This window comes from Pongo abelii, chromosome 5, assembly GCF_028885655.2.
Source record: "Pongo abelii isolate AG06213 chromosome 5, NHGRI_mPonAbe1-v2.0_pri, whole genome shotgun sequence".
NCBI classification, from domain to species: domain Eukaryota; kingdom Metazoa; phylum Chordata; class Mammalia; order Primates; family Hominidae; genus Pongo; species Pongo abelii.
The window spans coordinates 32,193,423-32,214,723 of record NC_071990.2 but is presented as its reverse complement, the minus strand read 5'-3'; the positions used below and the strand labels follow the sequence as shown (position 1 = coordinate 32,214,723).

General features: G+C 52.3%; 1 protein-coding gene across 1 annotated transcript; it reads right to left on the bottom strand.

The window, feature by feature from the left end:
* Window positions 1-92: 92 nt before the first annotated feature.
* Window positions 93-21,225, bottom strand: LOC112131287 (complement C4-B). The gene is made up of 41 exons (XM_054558716.2): window positions 20,616-21,225; window positions 20,285-20,483; window positions 19,887-20,088; window positions 19,607-19,677; window positions 19,440-19,528; window positions 19,139-19,221; window positions 18,872-18,968; window positions 18,629-18,734; window positions 18,399-18,531; window positions 11,451-11,566; window positions 11,172-11,351; window positions 10,844-11,026; window positions 10,527-10,712; window positions 10,215-10,373; window positions 9,837-9,963; window positions 9,594-9,668; window positions 9,108-9,305; window positions 8,905-9,016; window positions 8,743-8,813; window positions 8,346-8,485; window positions 8,024-8,233; window positions 7,731-7,782; window positions 7,540-7,629; window positions 7,195-7,404; window positions 6,941-7,016; window positions 6,624-6,780; window positions 6,409-6,525; window positions 6,132-6,303; window positions 5,671-5,903; window positions 5,428-5,595; window positions 4,974-5,033; window positions 3,841-3,934; window positions 3,557-3,743; window positions 3,352-3,442; window positions 3,187-3,261; window positions 1,593-1,695; window positions 1,343-1,432; window positions 1,161-1,259; window positions 899-982; window positions 504-636; window positions 93-360 (listed from the first exon to the last, which is right to left on the bottom strand). The coding sequence occupies exons 1-41, from the start codon at window positions 20,678-20,680 to the stop codon at window positions 219-221; spliced, it is 5,235 nt and encodes a 1,744-aa protein (XP_054414691.2). The 5' UTR covers window positions 20,681-21,225; the 3' UTR covers window positions 93-218.
* Window positions 21,226-21,301: the final 76 nt, after the last annotated feature.

Below are 21,301 nucleotides of genomic sequence, written 5' to 3'. Positions count from 1 at the left end.
GCTCAGAGAGTCTAAGGTTATGTCAACCTGGCCTGCCCAGAACTGGATCAGGCAGGGGCACTGCTCTCAGCCCTAGCAACACACACTGACACTTTGCTGCCAAAAGCCTTTAATATGCCCTGGTTCCAGGCTGTGTTCAGGAAAGCGGACCCAGTGGTGCTTCCAGCTTCATGGTTCCCAGGCTCAGGTTCCTCCCAGGGGAGGTGGAAGGGCAGCCCTCACACCTGGCACCCCTGAGTGCCATACTCCTGGAGGAAGTCGTTGAGCTGGGCGCAGGCTGCCCGCTGGCGGGTGCTCCGGCACAGGCGTTCAGAGGGCATCTCCTCGATCCAGCTATTCGAGTCCAGCAGGTACTGGGGGCTGCAGGGGACAAAGGGGCAGTCAGCAGGGCTCGGGAGGATGGCAGGTGGGAACGGAGAGCACAGGCATCTGGCTTCTGAGGGGCAAGGCCTAGTTGGTGAGGCATGGGGAGGGCAAGAGACTGAGGGGACCAGATGACTCACTGTCCCCCGAGGTCGTAGGTGGCCCCATCCAGACCCATGATCAAATATTCTTTCCCAGGTTCCAAGCGAAGGCGGCAGGAAGCTCGAACCAGGAAGTTGCGCATCTGATTAGCAGTGGCCTTGACATCCTTGGCTGTGGGGATGATGTGCGCAAAAGCGGTCAGAGGGGAAGAGAAGGTGCAGGGTGAGCCCAGGCTGGGGGCTCTGTATAGATCCTCTCATTCCACCTTCGCCACCCCCATGGAGAGGTGCCACTGCCTCCCTATTTATGGCCAAGTCCAAGGCCTCTGACAGGCCAAGGGGATTTTCACACTTCCAGATGGTCAGGTCCTCGGCCACACCTCAGCCTCCCTGTCTCCCCCCAGCCCTGCCCGCCTCTCCGGTTTGCTTCATACTGAAGTGCAGGACTTGGGTGATCTTGGTCTCAAAGAGGCGGAAAGCAGCTCTGCTGTCTTCTCGGAGAACCTTAACCTGGAAGCCTAAGAGTGGGTGAGGAGAAGGGGGAAAGGTGAGTTTGAGGCTGAGAGGGTAGGAAGTTGGTGTCAGAGCAAACAGGCTATGTGCATGACCTGTAAGAGGAGCAGGCTACACCCAGAGAGACCAAAACAGCCAGTCCCCGAGGGAGGGTCAGGCCAGGGCCTCGGTGGGAAGACTGACCGTACTCCACACGGGGGTAGTAGCAGGCAAACTTCATCCTGTAGCCATCCTCGTCCTGCAGACCCCGCTCCAGAGCGCGACGCTGGCGAGGGCACTTCCCTGAAGTTGGGGGCCCCATCAGACAGTGCGGGGGGCCCCGGCCATCCCGCCTCCACTGCCCCGCCCCAGGCCCTCAGTCTCACCCTCAGCACACTGGCAGACTTCAGCAGAACACAAAGTGGCCAAGAGTCTGCTCTTACTTGGTGCCCCGTAAAACACAGAACATCTGCGCTCTGGAGAACAGAGAGGAGTTAGGGCCCCTCCATTCTGCCTCCTCAGTCCCAGGGAGCCCCAGGGCTCTCTGCCCCCCTCACTAGCCCGGTGTCCACCGTCCCATAGGAGGGCACCTATGCCAAAGCTCTCCTGAATTCCAGGGTGTCCCGCAGTGCTCACCGGGGTTGTAGTAGTCGTACAGGGTTGCGCTGGCCGGCTGCACCAGCCCCACCGGCACTTCCTGCACAGCCTCAAAGCCCACGCACTCCCGGGAGGTGGGGACCTGGCCAAGCGTGGGGAGGAGAGATGAGGGACCCACTCCCTGGGCCCTGCAGCCCCCTGTACTGGGTTTCCTTGGCCTGTTTTTGTTTGGTTCCTATTGGCCTTCTCTCCAGTGTCCTTCACATTCTGTTACCTTCCTACTCAGAGAACTCTCAAAGCTGCTCCGCAAGGTCTCTGGTGACTTCACTTCCCAGAGGGTGACCTTGCCCCAGTCTTCACTGCCCCAGGCCCTCGGCAGAGTCTTGCATCATGGACATGTTCTCTGTGAAACTGTCCCTAAGCTAAGCGTTAGCTTCTGGACCACCCTTGGTTCTGACCTGGTCATTTCTTACGTTCCCTCCTTCAGAACTTCCTTCCTCAGAGCTCCCCTGTGGGGGTCTCAACCACTCCCTGGCTTCCAGCAAACCAGTCCAGGCTGATGATTCCCAAACTGAACTTGCAGCTCCATCCTTGCATTAGGATTGTGGCAGGACCTGTAAGTTCTCCAAGGCACTCCGCCTGCCCCCAAACCCACTCGCCCTCCTCACAGCCTCATCTTTGTCATGGATACAACTGGGTCCTCCTTTATTTGCCACAACCTAACTGCAGGTTCTGTCATCCTGCCTGACCCCCCGGCTCAGGTCCCAGGCCTGACCCCTCCTCGTGCCCACGCGGGCCCAGTCCACACGGTGCCGTGCCGGTGTCCCTCCTGAGCCAGGCTGCTGCACCGTCAGCTCCCTATCCGGGAATCTTGCTGGCTCTGTGTTTTCCATTGTGTTCAACCCAGATGTGTCAGCCAGGCTTCCCCAGCTGATGGGGGCTGGCCCCTCTGCACACACTGGATAGGGGTCTCCCTGACCTACAAACAGCTGGCTAATGACAGCCACCACACCTTTCTCACATTTTCTCCCAGAGGTTACAGTAAATGTTCAAAAAAAGTTTTTGAAGGCCGGGCATGGTGGCTCTGGCCTGTAAATCCGGTACTTTGAAAGGCCTAGGCCAGAGGATCGCTTGAGGCCGGGAGTTCAAGACCAGCCTGGGCAACAGAGCGAGACCCTGTCTTTACTAAATAAACAAATAAAAATGTTTTGAGGACCATAAGAGGGCTGATAACTATTTTAGCCAAATAAGGTCATGAAAAGACAAATACAACTATCATCTATGGCCACCATCACTTTGTAAAAGAAAATATGCTTTAATATTTTAAAAAAGATAGGAAGTTCAACAAAAACAGAAAGGCAGCCCCTCAAGCTGAATAAAACCAGCTTTACGAAAGGCTCCCTCTCAAGCCCCGAGGGTCCCCGCTGACTGGCATCGGTCCCTGCCGCCTGCAGGTCTGCCCCTTACTCTGCTGTGTCTCACGGGCTCACATTCTTGTCCTTCTCTCTGATGACATCATAAGTTCTCAAGAGCAGCAGCCGCTGACACAGCTGTCTCCTGAGAAACCCCCTAACGCATACTCAGTAAACCCGGTGCCATCGAGTCCCTTCCTGCCTCATCTCTCCCCACTCACCGAGTCAAAATACAGCAGGACGTGGGGCCCCTCGGTCTCAAAGTGACTCACGTAACGGTCAGAGAGGGAGGTCAGCTGTGGAAAAGGGGAGTTGGTCACAGGCCCTGCACATGACAGGGCTCAGTACCTGGGGCAGAGGGGGTTGCCCTGGGTGGTTGACCACACCTTCTCCAGGTCAGCACGCAGGGCGTGGAATCCACTCAGGAGGGTGATGTCCGCGATGGCCATGCCAGACAGTCCCACCTTGCCATTCCGCCTGTGGAGACATGTGAGCTGTCGTCCAGGTTCTGCCTGTGCGGGCTCCAGAAGCCCAGCCCCAGCCTGGGTCCTGCCCTCCCTCCCCTGGCCCAGGGCAGCTCCCGGTGCCCACCAGATGCACACGGTGTAGTGCACCCTGGACTCCTGCTCCTCCACCACCTTGGGCGCCTCCCTCCTGCGGCGGTTCCTCCGACCCTCAAACAGCTGCAGGGGTGTCACAGGCTGCAGAGGGGCATCTGGGTCGTCCTTGGCTGGAAGCTCATCGTACTCATAGTCCTCATAGTCCTCGTTTGCTTCCCCTGCACAGGGAAGCATTGTGAGGAGGGCCGGGATGGCCACCCGGCTCCCTGCGCCAGCCCCTGCCGGGCCCCAAGGCCTCCCAACCCCCACACTCACTCGTGTACTCGACGTGGCCTTTGACTGTCACTTCTATCTGCAGGTCCTGGCAGGTCGTGTTCTTCATGTCCAGGACATTGTAGATACGAAGGACCTGGCTCAGCAAGGGGCAGGGAGAGGACACAGGACATGTGAGGCCACAGACCTCTCTGGTGCCATACCTAAGGGCGTCTCCCCAGGCTACAGGATTTGAGGCCTTCAGCCCCTTTTCATCCCCGTCACTGCACAGTCCACACACACGAGTGGCACCACATTCGCCACAGGCACCGGGTGAGACAGAGAGGTAAAGAAGCAGGGGCCTGCCCCCAGAGGCCAACACGCTAGACTGTGCTGGGAAGAGGCTGGACTGAAAAGCTCAGGAAAGGCTTCTGGCCAAGGCTTGAAGGAGGAGAAAGAGCTTGTCCTGTGGGCCAAGAAGCAGGGAAGGACAGGAAAGGCAAGGGGATCTGTGTGGACAAGGAGATCTGTCTGGCCGGAGAGGTGGGCAGAGGCCCAGCCATCTGAGCCATGGGCAGCGGGGAGTGACTCTTCCCCAAGTCTGATCTGGCTGGGGCTTTTGGAAGGTCAGTGTCACTGCCGTGTGGACAGTGGATCAGACAGGGGAGACAGGAGGTAGAGAGAAGGTCCAGACAGGGAGAAGCCCATCTTAGCACAGAATCTAGGATCCAGCACCAAGGGCCACAGGCAGCAGGGGAGCAGAGGAGGAGTCACTAGGGACATAAGCACAGGCTTCAGAGAGGGGCCACTAACACGGCCTCTAGAGTAGTGGGCGGGCTCCTGGCTGGGAGGGGCTCCCATCAGCCAGACGAGAGACACACAATGAAGAAGGGCTTTGGGACATGCCTCGTCTGAGGTGCTGTGGGAGTGGGACGAGTGGGGCCCATGGTTCAGGGAAGAGGCCTGGGCTGAGGAGTGGGATTTGGAGCCATCAGCACTGAGGCGGGTAAAGGAAACAACAGGTACCCAGAGATGGGGAGAGCAAGCAGGGGGAAAAACACCCAGGACGGAAGCACGGGACACCAACCCTGAGGTGTCTGCCTCCTTCCCCGGACCATGCGCCTCTGCCCACAGGCCTCTCACTCCACACCCTCTCCTCTGCCAGTGCCCGGCCCCGCCCCTTCCCTGGCCCTCACCTTAAGCGTTCCTTTGCTGTTTCCTCCCACCTTCACATTGATCTTGCTGCCCAAGGAAAACTTTCAGCAACAGAAAAGGGAAGGCGATGTTAGAAGGGCACAAGCAAACCTGTTTTTGTGGCTCCAATAACTTATCTCCTTCCTCAAAACAGCCCCACCTCCTCTCCCCACCTCACATTTCCACAAAGTTTATACCAGCACGTGAATTATCTCACTTCAGCCTTCTAACAACCCTGTAGGGTGAACTCTGCATATGTTACTGTACAAGTGAGAAAACTGAAGCTCAGAGCTCCAGGTCACACAGCCAGGCAGTCAGTCTTCCCCCAGAGACCCCAGGAAGAAGTGCCGCAGGGATTCCACGGGTGGCAGGGTGGGGACGGCTTCTGGCCTGGCCACAAGGCCCAGGTGTCCTGGCTACCCAGGCGAGGGAGTGGTTCACCAGGCAGTGGTTCACCTGCAGCTCCTCCTCCAGGCCGCGAATCTGGCGGTTGTTCAGCTGCAGCGCATGGGACTTGAACCCATTGCGGCCTGTGGAGCTGAGAGTCACATTGAGTCCCCTCTCCTCAGTGGTGTGGGAGGCAATCCAGTAGGCAGACAGGGCATCCAGGGCAATCACCGTGTCCTAGGGAGGTTGAGCCAGGACTCAAGCCCTTGGTCTCAGGACTACCCACCCCCAGAGCCCGGGGGCGGCCCCTACTTGGGTACTGCGGAATCCCCCTTGGAAGCTGCCCTGGCGGGTGAGCCAGGCCGCAGCCTGGTCTGCCATCTCTGCTTTGCCCTCGTGAAGCAGGAGGTGCAGCAGGGCATAGGCTGTGGTTTCAATCCACAGGGCTGGGGCCTGGGGCACGGGGTCGGATGGGTTGCGAGGAGCCGGGGTGGGCGACACGGCATTGCTCTGAGAACCAGTGACTGAGCCCCAGTACAGGTTATCTGGAAGTGAAGGGAGACCACGAGTAAACAGGAAGGCAGGGAGAAGAGCCTGGTCCCCTGGCCCTTAGCCACCCCCTGCTGGGCTCTCCTGATTCTCCCCCAAACCACCCCTGCTTATACCTTCATTCCTCCTCTGACTCTTCATCCAGCCTCTCCCTCTGGGCACACTCAGGGATCCTAAGGTCCCCTGGGCCTCAGGCTCACTGCCAGGAGCCCCTCACCCCTCACCTCCAGTCTCCTGGGCCATTGCCATGAGGTTGTTGTGGGCAACACCCCGCAGGTCCGCAGGGGCCTTGGTCAGTGTCAGGGCATAGGCTGTGATGGCGGCTGCGTGGGCACCCAGGTGCCCAGCACTTGCTTTCTCCCCCAAAAATGAGTTTGCCTTTGAGATGGAGGCTTCCTGGAAGAAAACGGGAGGAGGGTCTGGGGCCTGGACCCCTGGGTTCCTGAGGAAAAAGGGGGAGAGCTGGGGGCCAGCAGAGGGCAGCAACGCCACTGAACTTACCACTCTCTGCTTCAGTGGTTCTGCACCCTCATCCTGGAAGACGGCCAGCCCATGATGAAGGGCGATGGTCACAAAGGCTGTGAGTGCCACAGTCTCATCATTGCCCACCAGACCCCCCTAGCGAGGGGAGAAAAGAAGATGTCAAACAGGAGGGGGAAGGGGCAAAGAGAGTCCTCCGACAGGCACTACTCGGGCCAGCCCCAACATGCCCGCACCTGCATGCTCCTGTGTAACACTGGAGAGAGGTCCTGGAACGAGCCGTCAGCCTGCTGCTGGGACAGAAGCCAGTTACATGTCTCCTGCAGTTTCTCAGGCGAGCCTTCTACCTGCTCCTGGGCCAAACTCAGGACCTTTAACACAAAGGCTGTGAGCCTGGAGGGGAGGAAAGGAGGGTTGGGGATAAGGACTTGCTTATCGTTATGCCCACGCCCCCAGGTGCCCGGTTATTCCCCCTCCCATTGTACCAGCTCTGTCCCGCCCCTGCCCCGGCCGTGACCCCCTCAGAACCCTGGAACTCCTCTCCCAAGCTCACCAGGTGCTGCTGCTCCGTGACAACCAAGCCGCATATGAACCATCTGCCTTCCGAAACTGCTGGATCCGCAGGTAGCCTTGGAGAGGACAGACGGCCGCTCAGGTGACACTCACCCTTCTGCTGTTTGAGCCCAAGGCCATGCTCCCCATCCCCATCAGGGGCCCCCTTTCTTTCCCTCTGTAGCCTCCTGGGCTGTCCAACTTCCAGTAACTGTCCTTTCCTGGCCCCCTCCTGCTTGCCCTTGCACCCAGAACCTTTCTGGATCAGATCCACGGCGTGGTCCTTGGTCTCGGGAGGCAGTGTGCTCCACTGCTCTGTCTTGTCCAGGTAGCGGGAAGCAGCCAGTGTCGGAGCCAAGTAGATCATGGTTTGCTCCCCACAGCCTCGAGGAAGCCTCAAGAGGGAGGCCACGCCTCCTGGTGACAAGGCCCCCTCAGAGCCTAAAGTGTCCAGTGGATCTGAGGCTACATGGGAGGGAGAGGGTGGAGGTCTGAGGACTCTGCGTCAGAGGCTCACGGGGAGTGGGACCAAGCAGGGATCCACAGGTCCCACATGAATCTGAAGGTGGCCACTGGGAAGGGACTAAAGGGCACTCCCACCTGTAACCCTGACGTAGCTGTTAAAGTCCCCATCAGGGATCATATTGGGATCAGAGTTGCCAGGAATTTCCAAGGTCCGGCCTCGGTGGTCTGGGGAAATGGGGGAAGTTGGCAGCCTGTCCTGCTGTCCACATCCCCCACCACCTGTACCCACTTAGGAAACCAATGGCTGGAGGTAGAGGGTCACTCACCCAGGGGGTTCAGTTCATAGACCAGCTCCTCTGTATGGATGGCCCCTTCCTTCTGTCTCAGGGAAAACATGGTTGTGAGGTCACACATGACTACAGCCTGCCCTGCCAGCGCAGACTCCCCCGGGCCTTTGAGTTTCAATTCCAGGGACAGAGTTGGATCAGAATTGTAGATGTGAACAGACCAAGGCATTGGTTTGGGTGTTGGGCCCCTGGCCTGGCCAGCAGAGAGAGCGCTGAGGGTGGAGGACAAAGCTAGGGGCCCGGGGACTTATATTCAGGGGTGCTCCATTCACCTCAATCTGCAGCACCTTAGACACCGCATCTCCCACAGGGAACTCGAAGGACCCTCGAGCCACCACCTTCAGAGACACAGCGGCGGCTGCCGTGGGCACCACAGAGAAGGCAACAGGCCGGGCAGAGCCCGCAGGCACCAGCACCTGCTGGGCCAGCCCTCCGCCCCCAGCCAGGCACAGCCCCTCCACTGGGGACACGTGGACGCTCACCTGAGGGCAAGAAAACGAGGATGGCCAGAGTCCTGGCCCGGTTAGCCTCCCCACCCCTCATGGGCCCTGGCTCCCCCAACTCCTGTATGCTCAGGCTCCCACGGGGCCTCACAGTCAGGTTTTTATCCAGGTAGTTATAGAGGACAGGCCGCAGCTCCAGCTGCTCAAAGCGGCGGACAGACACGGGCAGGCGGAGGTGCAGGTGGAACTCGCGGAACACCCGGAGCTGGACTGGGGTGGCCACACATAGGCCTGAGGGAAGGGCAGCGTGGGCAGAAGGGCAGAGATCAGAGGGGCCATCAAAGCTTCAGGGCCACAGGAGGGAGGGGTGGGGGTGACCCAGCTCTGTCTCAGTCTGCCTCTGCCCTCTGGCCCATGCCAGCTGCACACTGGCACAGACCTCCCCAGATCACTGGACACTCTTCCTACACTAAGGCAAAGGGAACAGGGAGCTGGGGTACAGGGAAATGGAAGCGGGATCACCTGAGGCCCGGACAGGGTGACCTCACCTTTGGTTTTGGACAGGCTCAGGCCATGGATCTCCCACGTGGTCAGAGAGTCGGGGAGCCACAGTGTCAATCTGTGTAGGGAAAGGCAGAGAAGGCCCGTCATACCGCGGCTGGCCCCCAGACACAGCGCAGAGACAAGGCTGGGCCAAAAAACACTCTCACATTTGAAAGCGGTCCACTGTTTCCACTCTCCAGAGCCAGTTCTCCGGGAAGAAGCTGCGCACGGGAATGTCATCCTCATCAATCAGGTCCTCCTCCTGCAGGATCTCCAGGGCTGGGGGACCACGGTGGACGGGAGTGAGGAGGGGACCGTTCTGCCTTTCCAAGCGCCGCCACCTGTGCCCTAGCCCCACCCAGCCCCTCACCTCGTTGGAGGCCCGCCTGGCCCCTGTCCCTGTTCTTCTTGCGCAGACTCTCAGCAAATTGGCAGCAGGACAGGAAGGGCTCCCGGCAGTCCGGCTGCTGCACGCGGGCTGCCCGCTGTTCGCAGGAACGCATCATGGGCAGACGTGTCACCCCATCCTGGCAGCAGCGCTTGGCTGTTGGGGAAGCATACTGACCCACTGCAGGGCCAGGTGGGGGTGAGCATGAGAGGACAAAAAGGACATACACCTCAGCCCCCGCCCCGAACCCTTGAGACCAGCAACATAAGAGAGGCTGGTGGAGAGAGCTGCCCACCCTTCCTCTTGTAATCCCGGAATTCGGATCTCTGGCCCCAAATACCACACGTTGGTTCAGCAAGCAGCCGAGGGGCAGAGAGGCAGATCCCCAACCCGGATCCCAGGTGGAGAGCCCAAGGTGGAGAGCCCAGGTGGAGAGCCCAAGCTACTGCCTAGGCACCCGCAACTCACATTTCTCATTAATCGCCTTTTGGAAGTTCACGTTTCTCTTTTTCCGGGTTGTCTTCTCCTTGGGACAGCTTAGTCCTGGTAGAGAGAAAGCCTGCAGTCCAGCCGTCAGGCACTCGGCCTCCTCCCCTCCTCCCCTTCCCCTGCCCAGCCCTTCCCGCCCCGACTCTTCCTACCTGGACCCCTCAGGCCCTTCCTCCTTCCTTATCTTCCCACCACCCACTCCCCTTCCTTCTCTGTTCTCACTCTTTCTGGATAAGGTCCATTGGTCTCCATCAGAAAAGGCCAGGCCCGCTGCCTGGAACACCTGAAGGGCACTGTCCCCACCCCCAGGACCACAGCCGAGGTCATAGCTGTTCATAACTTCAAAGACCTGCAAGAAAGACAGGAATGCCAGGAGCCAAGCGTGGCTGAGGGGCAGGACCGAGCACTCGGCACAGGTGAGAGGGCAGCGCATGGGGGGATAGGAAAGGATACAGAGCCAGGAGATGGAGACCACAGGGCCAAGTGGGGAAGAGACTGTGGGGAGCCTCAGTGGGATCCAGGGGCTGCGCCCAGGGCTCAGGGAAGCAGGGGGATGAGCCACGGAGGGGTGAGAGGGCTGTGGAGAGGGTCTGGACAAACCTTGCCCATGTTGAGGGGCTTGTGGGACTTGCTGCCTGCAGCATACAGAGCTGTGTCCAAGGCTCCCAGTGCCACCAGGGCTAGGGAGTCAGTTTCTAAGTGGAGCTTCACGGACTCCCCGTTCCGGTACTGCTTGGCACCGTCCACGCTGAGCTCCAGCTGGCAGGGGCGGGAGGCGGGGGCGGTCAGAGTGGGAGAGCTTCCTTCAGTCCCGGTATCCTCACTGCCCCCAAGCTAAATCCATGCCCTGTTGGCAATCACCCTGTCCTCAACCCCCTCAGCACAAGTGCCGTCTCTCCTGACCCCGGTCACCTTGCCCTCGCAGGCCCCAGCCTGGACATCCACTCGCAGGGAGTTGGCCACTGGGTGGTCTCCATGGTAGTAGAAGGCCACAAAGTAGAAGGCGGGTGCCAGGTGATGGTCCACAAACACCGAGACCGAGGTCAGGGTCCTCTTGGGCTCTCGATTCATGAACACGATCTGCCCTCGGGATAGGATCTGGGCCAAGAAGGGGAGGGACAAGAGTGGTTGCCTCTTCATGGGACAGCCTCAGCCTTGAACCTCCCAGCCCCACCCAGAGGGCTCTTCCCTGCACCCCAGCCCTCCTCGACTCCCCAGCTCATGCACACCATGTAGTAGTAATGAGAAAAGGTGGCCCCACTGCCCACGGCTCGCAAGTTCAGGTTCAGAGTGTCCCCAACACGAGGAGGTCGAGAATCTGGCCGCTCAATAGACAGAAACCCAGGGCCTCCTGAAGGTGGGGCTGCCACAGTGAGCCTGGCTATGGCTGGATGGGGAGAGCCTGCAGATACCTGGAGAGGGGGGCAGGTGCGAATAGGGTAGTAGCTCAGAGCCAGGTACCCCACCTTCCCCCCAAGTCAGGCCATGGATCCTTGGGACCCCAGCTCACCCTCCTCCCCTTCCCCCACCATCTCCCAGGGGTCCGAGGAGTCCTACCGAGAGCTGCAGCTCTGAGATGGTCTGAGGGATAATTATTGGAATGCTGACTTGGCCACTCCCATCTGTGCTTTGTTGAATGTCCTGGACTTCAGGAACAGACCCAGGAGAAGACACCCTGGCAGAAACTTTGACAGGAATGCCAGAAGCTGGGGAGCCTGACATCTCACGGACCAAAGCCTAGGCAGGTAAACGAGGGCAGGCAAAAGAGAGTGGTCAGACCCTGAGCCCTCCTAACTACCACACCCTCCCTACTCATCCTTCCCCTCTGGAAGAAACCTGTAGCAGGAAAGGGGCCCCAGGCACAAGGTGTCGCTTGGTCTTGCTAAGATCCAAGGAGAAGGGAGATGACACAAAATACCAGGATGTGAGCTCTGCCTCCTCCATCTCCCCACCTGCAAGACAAAGGACAGAGAGAGGTGGGGGACAGAGCCCAAGAAGAGAGGGACAGGAGGACAAGTGGGGAGTGGCTTGAGTGGTTCCCTCCCACAAGACAGTGAGCTCCCAGGGCGCAGGCCGCCGTATTCCTGTCTGTGTTGGGAAAAGGACTTGTGGGGTGCCTGTATAAACTGGCCATAAAAATATGGGACAATAAGTTGTGGAAAGCCCCAAGAGGCCTCTGAGGAGAAAAGCCTTCTAATTGCCATGCTCAGAGTGAGACCTGCTTTCTCTTATCTGTAAACACTGTATTCAAGGAGAAAGACCCTCCTTTGAAGCACTGGAATGTGGACAGACGTGCAGGCTCCTAGTTAAGCCCACTCCCACTAGCTACTCTCCGGTAAGTTAAAGATATGCTGTTTGAGCACAAAGGAGATTCATTTAAAGCGCTTCTGCTATAGATTATGCCTGTGACGCACTGCTACCCTTTCACTGTTTTGCCCTGAACATCTGCTTCTTAGATCTAAGTTATGGTACTCAATAAATAGTGTGGAGACCAGAGCTCTGAGCCTTTTGCAGCCTCCATTTTGCAATTGGCCCCCTGGCCTCCACTCTTTATGAACTCTCAACCTGTCTCTTCTCATTCCTTTGTCGCCACCAGAGTTCAGGTACCCTACGGGTGGTGTTGAGGCTGGTCTCCAACATTCTGGCGCCCAACATGGGGCCCAAAAGAATCCGGTGAGGAAACGCTCAAGCGTGTGAAACAGAGGACCAACGAACAATGGACTCCCAAGGACATAAAAGTTTTAACCTCTACAGGTAAGTGGGGCACCCAGAGAAAGCTAGGGACACAATGGGAAAAACTGAAAGTAAGTACACCACATATTTGAGCTTCCTACGGCAGCTCTTCAAGCATGGTGGGGTAAAAGTTGATACGGAAAGTCTTATGGATTTGTTTCATGCTATGGAACAATTTTGCCCTTGGTTCCCAAAACAGGAAACTTTGAAATTAAAACATTAAGAAGGAGTTGGAAAGGACCTTAAAAGAGCATATAGAGAAGGAAAGGAAATTCCTTTGCTTGTTTGGTCACTTTGGTCATTGGTGCGTGCAGCACTGGAGCCTTTTCAGATAGATAATGAGGCTGAGTCAGAGGAGGAGAGAGAGGAGTTTGATAATCAGAACTCTGAACCACCTCTACCAAGTACTAACAAAAAGGAGAGTCTGAAGGTGATTTATGCCAATCTCCCCAGTCTCCCTAAACCTACTCAAAAAATTGTTCAGCCCACGGTTCCTCTAGAGGAATGTCCAGAATGGCCACCTCCTCCTCAGCCGAGTGAGTGCAGGGGGAAGGAGCCCGAGACTCGGCTCACCGAGACTCGGCTCACTGTGCCCATTATTGCCTGACCCACAGTTCATTATGGAGATGGGGCAATTCAGGTTCACCCAGTGAAGGAGCAATTTCCCTTAAAATGGATGACCCGGCACCCCATCTGGGTCGAACAGTGGCTGCTCCCTAAGGAAAAGTTGGGGGTGCTTTATAAAATAAACTACTAAAAAAAGGATGTATTTCACCCACTTTCTCTCCTTGGAATTCCCCAGTATTTGTAATTAAGAAAAAGTCCGGTAGATGGCGTCAACGCTGTAATTCAACCGATGAGAACCTCACAACCTGGGCTCCCATCCCCCACTGTGCTCCCTAAAGAGTGACCGCTTGTTATTATAGATTTGAAAGACTGCTTTTTTACAATTCCTTTAGCAGAGGCAGATTTCAAAAAATTTGCCTTTACCATTCCTGCCGCTAATAACAAAAAACCTGCAGCCAAATATCATTGGAAAGTTTTGCCCCAGGGTATGTTAAACAGTCCCACAGTTTGTCAAACTTTTGTAGGCAGAACTATCCAGCCTGTTAGAGATCAATTTCCAGATTTGTGCAGCAAAACATAGAGACCAACTTATTCAATGTCATTAATCTTTGCAAAAGACAATTACAAATGCTGAATTACTTACGGCACCTGACAAAATTCAAACAACCACTCCTTTTCAGTATTTGAAAATACAAGTACAGGACAGAGCCATTAAGCCTCAAAAGGTTCAAATTAGAAGAGATTCTTTCAAAACCTTAAATAATTTTCAAAAATTGTTAGAAGATATTAATTGGATTTGGCCCACTTTAGCAATTCCTACTTATGCTATGTCTAATCTCTTCTCAATATTGAGGGGAAATACCAACTTACACAGTAACAGAGAACTAACACCCAAGGCCATGAAAGAGTTATGAGTAATTGAAAACAAAATTCAGCAAGCCCAGGTCAGTAGGATTGACTCAGACTTGCCTGTATAATTCATTGTGTTCCCTACTTCACACTAACCACACAATAATGGGGGTTATTGTTCAAAACGATGATTTAGTTAAATGGTCCTTTTTGCCACATAATACCATAAAAGCACTTACAGTATACTTAAATCAGATGGCAATTCTAATTGGACAGGCTCATATACGAATTATTAAACTTTGTGGCACTGAGCTCAATAAAAATTATAGTTCCAATAAATAAAAATCAGGTTAAACAGGCATTTATTAACTCAGTTACATGACAAATTAATTTAACAAAATTTGTTGGATGTATTAATAATCATTATCCTAAAAACTTTTCAGTTCTTAAAATTAACTACATAGGTTCTTCCAAAAATTACTCATGATGCCCCTTTGGAAGGGGCCATAGCTGTTTTTACTGGTGGGTCTGGTAAACATGAAAAAGCAACAGTCTGGTGGAGACCACATAATCCAATCACTTGATCTGAATTTACTAACATTCAGAGAGCTAAGGTTATTCTGTGTATTTATTTAAAAACTATTACAGCCCACTCTGTGTGGTCTTTTTCTTCAACTTCAACAATTACTAGACCAAGGTACACATCCTACTTTTATTACACACATTCGAACCCCCAGCTCTCTGCCTGGCCCATTGGCTTATGGCAATAATCAAGCAGACCTTCAGGTTATGACATCACTGCTTGACCAAGCCACCCAATCACATCGATTATTCCACCAAAATTGGAGAAACTTATCTAAGTTTCTCCAATTGTGTAAGTTGAAATAATTTCAACTTACAAAGTTATTCCAATTGTGTAAGTTGAAATAATTTCAACTTACACAGAGGCTGGCTAAACAAATTATCCCACAATGCCCAGATTACCAGCTCACAGGCACATCCCCTCCTTCAACAGGTGTTAACCCTAAAGAATTGGAGCCTAATCAGTTGTGGCAAACAGATGTTAAACACATCCCTAAATTTTAAAAACTAAAATATGTATATATATCCATTGTTACCAACACTCATCTAATTATTACACATTTAAAAAAATAAAAGTAAAAAAAAGACTAAGACAAAAATCAAAAAAATACAAAAAAAGTAAAAAAATTTAAAAAGTTATAAAAATGTACCTTTAGTAAAAAAAATTATAAAACAGAAAAAGTTAAGACATGTTAAAAATTGTCTGTAAAAGTCATAAAAAATGTTATAAAAAATTTTATACAAAGAAGGTTGTATAATTTTTGACTTAAAGGTCTAAAGTTTTAAAATGATAATTGTAAAAAATTCCGTATGTAAACGTATTTACTAAAGTTAAAAAGATATCATCCAGTTTTTCTATAAACTAAACATTAAAATAAAACACAAGTTTTTCTTAAAACACTAACCTGCTCTTTAAAAATTGTAAAAAGTCTCTTAACACAGACTCCACTCCTAAAATTTCCAGTACCAGCCTAAAGACTACGTCCTCATCAAAGGATAAAAAATTAAAAAATAAAAAAAAATTTCAACCAGCCTAAAAAAGACCCTACGGGAACTACAGCCTCAACAATGCAACTTCCACAAACAACACAGGCCCCAGACATTATACTAAAAAAACAAAAGTCTAAGCCAAATAATTTATTCATTTTTAATTCTCTCACTTTGCCTACTACCTATACCTGCTACACTGTATTAAGCTCATACCTTAAATCCGCCTTTCTTCTGCCCTATTACTTTAACAAACACCCCCTTCTCAGCTTCTAATAACATAACTGCTTAGCTAAAATAAATTAGCATACCCCCAGTGGGGTTCCTCATTAATAACATATAGTAAACTAAGATGCCAAGTAACACTACAGGTCACTCTTTTACTAAAAAAAAAGTTACTAATTATACTCATGTTTGTCTTCTGTTATTTACTAATCCTAGAATACAAAGCCAAAATAAAAACAGTGACCTCCTCGCCTAACAAACCTGTGGCTACAACAGCCCAAAATTATACCTATTGGGCAGGTGTCCCATTCCTGCCTTTAATTAGGCCTGTCACATGGTTAAAATCCCCGGTTGAAGTTTATGTTAATAATAGTGTTTGGATCCCTAAGCCTACAAATACTCATGGGCCCTCTCACCCAAAGGAAAAAAAAAAATGTTAATAAATGTGTCCATAGGTTATCAGTTCCCCCCTTTTTACATAAGGCCAACTATCAGTTGCCTAAAAGGCTACTGACAACATTGACTAGTTAAAATTCCAGGTCATAATCAAAGACCAGTATCCTATCATTTATTTTCTGGATGGAGCCCGGATCATTCACAGAGTTCAATTCAATTAAAACGGTTTAAGCCCCCAAAAAAGAGGTGCCAACAACCTCAACAATGGCCAAATAATTTAAAAATATTAATTTTAAAAAATTACATCTCTGATCACACTATGGTACTACAAAATAATTCCTATGAAATTGTCATTAATTGGTCCCCTAAGGGGACCTTTACAGTTAATTGTACCAATCAAAATAATAAATACAAGACAAAACTAAAACAGAAACTACACTATCAAAAAGATAACACTACTTACACTGAAAAACGTGCTCATTTTCCCATAATTTGGACCAATTTTAGGACGGCCGGCCCACATCCCAAAATAATTAATCCAATAATAGGCCCTAAACACTCCAAATTATGAAAGTTAATAATGGCCCAATCTCATATTTAAGTTTAGAAAAAAATATATTATCTTAAAAAAAAATGTTAAAAACTTCAATTTGTGTATCAGTTTTCTTCCAACCAAACAGTGCCCATTCAGAGTTGTGTCAACCCTCCTTTTATGTTAATGGTCAAAAATATTGACATTCGACCTAATTCTCAAACTATTACTTGTCAAAACTGTCACCTTTTCACCTGTATTAATTCCACATTCAGTGTAAAAATATCTGTGTTACTGATAAAAACTAAAAAAGGAGTTTGGATACCAGTTTCCCTCAACAGACCTTAGAAAGCCTCTCCTTCCATTCATATTGTCACAAAAATGTTTTTTAAAAAAGTGTTTACCAAAACAAAGAGATTTATTTTTACCCTTATAACAGTCTTATGGGCCTTACTGCAGTCACAGCTACTGCTGCGGCTGCTGGAATTGCTTTACACTCCTCTGTTCAAACTACAAAATATGTCAATAGTTAACAAAAAAATTCCTCAAAATTGTGGAATTCTCAGACCCAAATAGACCAACAATTGACAAATCAAACAAATGATCTTAGACAGACTGTTATTTAAATGGAAGATCGTACAATAAACTTAAAACATCAATTACAAGTACAATGTAATTGAAATACTTCCAATTTCTACATAACTCCCCATTCATATAATACTACTAAACATCATTTAAAAAAAGTTAGACATCATCTAAAAGAAAAAAATAAAAATTTAACATTAAATATAACCAAATTTTTAAGAAACAGGTTTTTAAAGCATCTCAGTCTCATTTAACTCTCCTGCCTGAGACTGACATTCTCGTTGGAGCCACTGATGGACTTTCAAACATAAATCCTCTTAAACGGATTAAGACCATTAAAGGATCAACTATTACAAATTTTACTTTAATGTGTATCTGTTTATGCTGTTTACTTTTAGTCTACAGATGCAAAAGACGCTTCTGAAAACAGACCAAACACCACAAATAAGCCATAATAGCAATAGCGGTTTAAAAAAAAAAAAGGGAGGGGGGCATGTTGGGAAAAGGACTTGTGGGGTGCCTGTACAAACTGGCCATAAAAATATGAGACAATAAGTTGTGGAAAGCCACAAGAGGCCTCTGAGGAGAAAAGCCTCCTAATTGCCATCACGTTCCCATGCTCAGAGTGAGACCCCCTCTCTTATCTGTAAACACTGCGTTCAAGGAGAAAGACCCTCCTTTGAAGCACTGGACAGACATGCAGGCTCCTTGCTAAGCCCACTTCCACTAGCTACTCTACGATAATTTAAAGACACGCTGTTTGAGCACAAAGGAGATTCATTTAAACCTCTATTGCTATAGATTATGCCTATGACCCACTGCCACCCTTTCACCATTTCTCCCTGAACATCTGCTTCTTAGATCTAAGTGACTGTACTCAATAAACAGTGTGGAGACCAGAGCTCTGAGCCTTTTGCAGCCTCCATTTTGCAATTGGCCCCCTGGCCCCCACTCTTTCTGAACTCTTAACCTGTCTCTTCTCATTCCTGTGTTGCCCACTGGACTTCAGGAACCTTACGGGTGGCGTTGAGGCTGGTCCCCAACATGTCTGTGCATGCTGAGGCCCAGCACAGGACATTGAACAACACATGTCCACTGGAGGAGTGAACGAATGAGCAGAACGAGCAAATAAATACATAAACTGAGCCAGGGAAAAGGGCTGAGTCACAGAGACAGAGTTGGAGAGAGACCAGGTCTCCTGGGTGTTTCCTAGTTTTGAGTCTGAGATGAGGTGGGAGAAGTGGGGTGGTGTTGGTGCTAGAGGACAGAGGGTTAGCTCAGAGGTCAGAGGCAAGGGTCTGGGGTTACAATAAGGGAAAGTCACCCACCTGGAGACTCAATGATGGCTGCAGCAACGTAGAGGCGCAGCCCCTGGAGGTCAGTAATGCTCATATTCAGCTTCTCCAGGGCGTCCTGGAACTCTGCCTTTGAGAGGACAATGTGGCTCTGTCCATTCACCAGCTGGGGCATAGAAAGAAACAGGACACAGGGTGAGACTGAGTCTCCCACCTCACCTCCCTTGCCCCTTCCCCTCCCCAGCCCCTATTCTCCTTCCTACCTTGGTCTGACTCTCCAGCCCCCGAAAGAAAGTCTTCTTACCATCCTCATCCAGGAGCCCAAAGCGCACATATGCCACCCCCTGCACTGGCTTCCCATAGATGTACCTGTCGTGGCAGAGAGAAGAGGGTGGGCCAAGGGCTGGGGGAATAATGGCCTGAGGGCAGGGAAGCAGGAGCCCATTCATACTGAGTAGGGAGCAGGACCCGGTGCTGGTGGGCAGAGGTGGGGAGGGAGGGATTACCTGGCCTGGATGTCTAACTGCATTTCATCAAGATGGCCTGGCACCGTCAGGATGTAGGGCTTTCCAGGGGTGATCTTCACCTCAAAGTTGGGAAGGACTGACCCAGGGTGAAGGGATAGGCAGGTCAGACTCCAGCTCAAAGACTCCCCTCCGCTCAGGGCTGTGGCACCCATATCTCCCTGCCTTGAGCTGCTCCCACTACCTCTCCTTCCACCCTTATTTCCTTCAGGAAAGCAGCTGCCTGTCCCTCCAGTTTCCAGCTCTCACCGTATTTCTTCACCTCAAACTGGGTGCTGCTGTTGGATTCCAGGCCATCTGAGAATCGGGCTGAGATCTTCCAGGTCCCTGGCCTGAGAATGGACAAGGAAGGGGCTCAGCCCATCTGTACAGTGCGGCACGGAGAGCCAGCGGCCTGCTTCCCTGGGAAGAGGACTGTGGGGGTTAACCGGAGGCTCAGGAGACTGAGGGTCAGGGCATCTCAGGATGTGCCTCTGTGTGGGAGGTGGAGAGCCTAATAGGAATTGGGGTGGTGTAGCTTGGGGGCAGCCCCCACATTGGGAGCGCTCACTCTGAGATGTCTGGGATCACAAAGTCATCCTGGAAGATGGACGAGGGTATGTACACCTCCTTCTTCCGCACGCGGAGGCCGTGAGAGTTCTGCAAGGGGAGAAGTGGTCACAGGCAGGAGGTCACGTCAGTGGCCAGGATCAGGAAGGCCAGAGGTCGGGGACTCACCTCCACCGTGACTGTGATGGTGTCAGTGCTCGGGCGCATCTTTTGATCCAGAGCAAAGACCCGGTACCGAACTGGGAGTGGAGGAGGAGAGAGGTGAGCAGGGGTCCATGTGCAAGGGGAGGGTGGGTCCAACTCCACAGAGGGAGCAGGGGACAAATGTTTCCTAAGCACCCCTTCCGTGTGGCACTTTCTCTCAGGTTATCTCACTTAGGGGGCAACAAACTCATCCTGAGAGGGCTTGGAGGGGGTTAAAGGTTGAGGCCCTGGAGCTGAGACTCACCTCGCTGGCCAGGGTTGTAAATGGGCTGGTCCGTCTGCAAAAAGAGGTGCCCCCGGCGAGAGGAGAAGAGCAGGTTGACACCCTGGATGTTTGTCGTTCTGGACAGAGAGTCCTTTAGCCATGGCGACTGGGCCACCAGCTGGACCTCAGGGCCTCTGAGGAGTTGATGGAGGCCACAGCTCTTGGCATCTTTCAAGGGCACCTGTCGGGAGAGGGAGAGGGAGCAAGAGAGAGCTGACCAAAAAGGACAGAGACCAAGGGAGAAACATGGAAGGAGAATGCCAGGGTGGGAAGACTGGAGGGGAGGAGGCCAGTGGGAAGATGAAGACACTTACAAGACAGATGGGAACAGGGTGGGAAGCCCCCACAAGCAGCAGGAGGGAATGGGGTCTGGTTACCTGGAGACTGAGGAGTGCGAAGTCTCTTTCCGAGCTAAGGGTGAAGTCCACCTTTGGGGAGCAGGGGACGTTATTATGAGACGGGTTTCTCAGGAACACTGATCCTTTCACTACCTGTCCTCGGGGCACATCCTGGAGCTGCACCCCCACCGATAGGGGGACCCCCAGATGAACCACAGAAGGAGAGAACAAGAGCAACCTGGGGAGAACAGACAGGATCAGCAGTCAGACTTCGCTCTGACCCCTCCACCCCTGCTCTCCCTCACTCCTGAATCGGGTCCTGTTGCCAGCCCTGCCCCAATCCAAGCACCCAGCATCCCGCCTCCAGGACCTGGGCTTCTGCAGAGATAAGGTGAAGAAGCTGGATGCCCAGATCAGCCCCCAGAGCAGCCTCATGACTGGAGGATCCAAGAGGGGTCAGATCCGTCTGTCTGTCTGCTACCTTCTGGCCAACCTAGGGCTCGGGGCAGAGTTGACTCTGGACCCTGCTCCTCCCCCAGCCCAGCTAAGCTGGGAAACCACGTGACAGCCAAGAAGTGCAACTGGCCTCAGGCCCAGCATTGTGGGGGCGCCCCGGATACCTGGGTCTCCAGGGGAATCTCTGAATCTTGGCCCAGAAATAACCCTGTCCTTCCCTGTTAACCCCTCTCATTCCAGTGCCTGAGCACCTCCCCCGACCAGGTATATCTGTATCAGGGTATAGGTGCACACAAGCTCATGTATACCTGGGCGTACAAGGGCCCAACATGGCCCACGACTACAGGATATTTAAAGACCCTCACAAAACAATGACAGGCTTCTAAGACACTTGTCTCTTACTTTCATTCCAACACAAATTGAACTATACTAGGTTTTGCTTTTCTGGCCCTAACAGAAATTCCATGGCTTAGGAGATTAGGTACACCCTCACCACTCCACAGGGAGAATGGCCTGAACGTCAGAGTGAACCCCTAACCCCTTTCCTCTCTGAATGAGGCAAAGCTCAGACTTCACCTCTACCCCTAAACAAGGCACCCA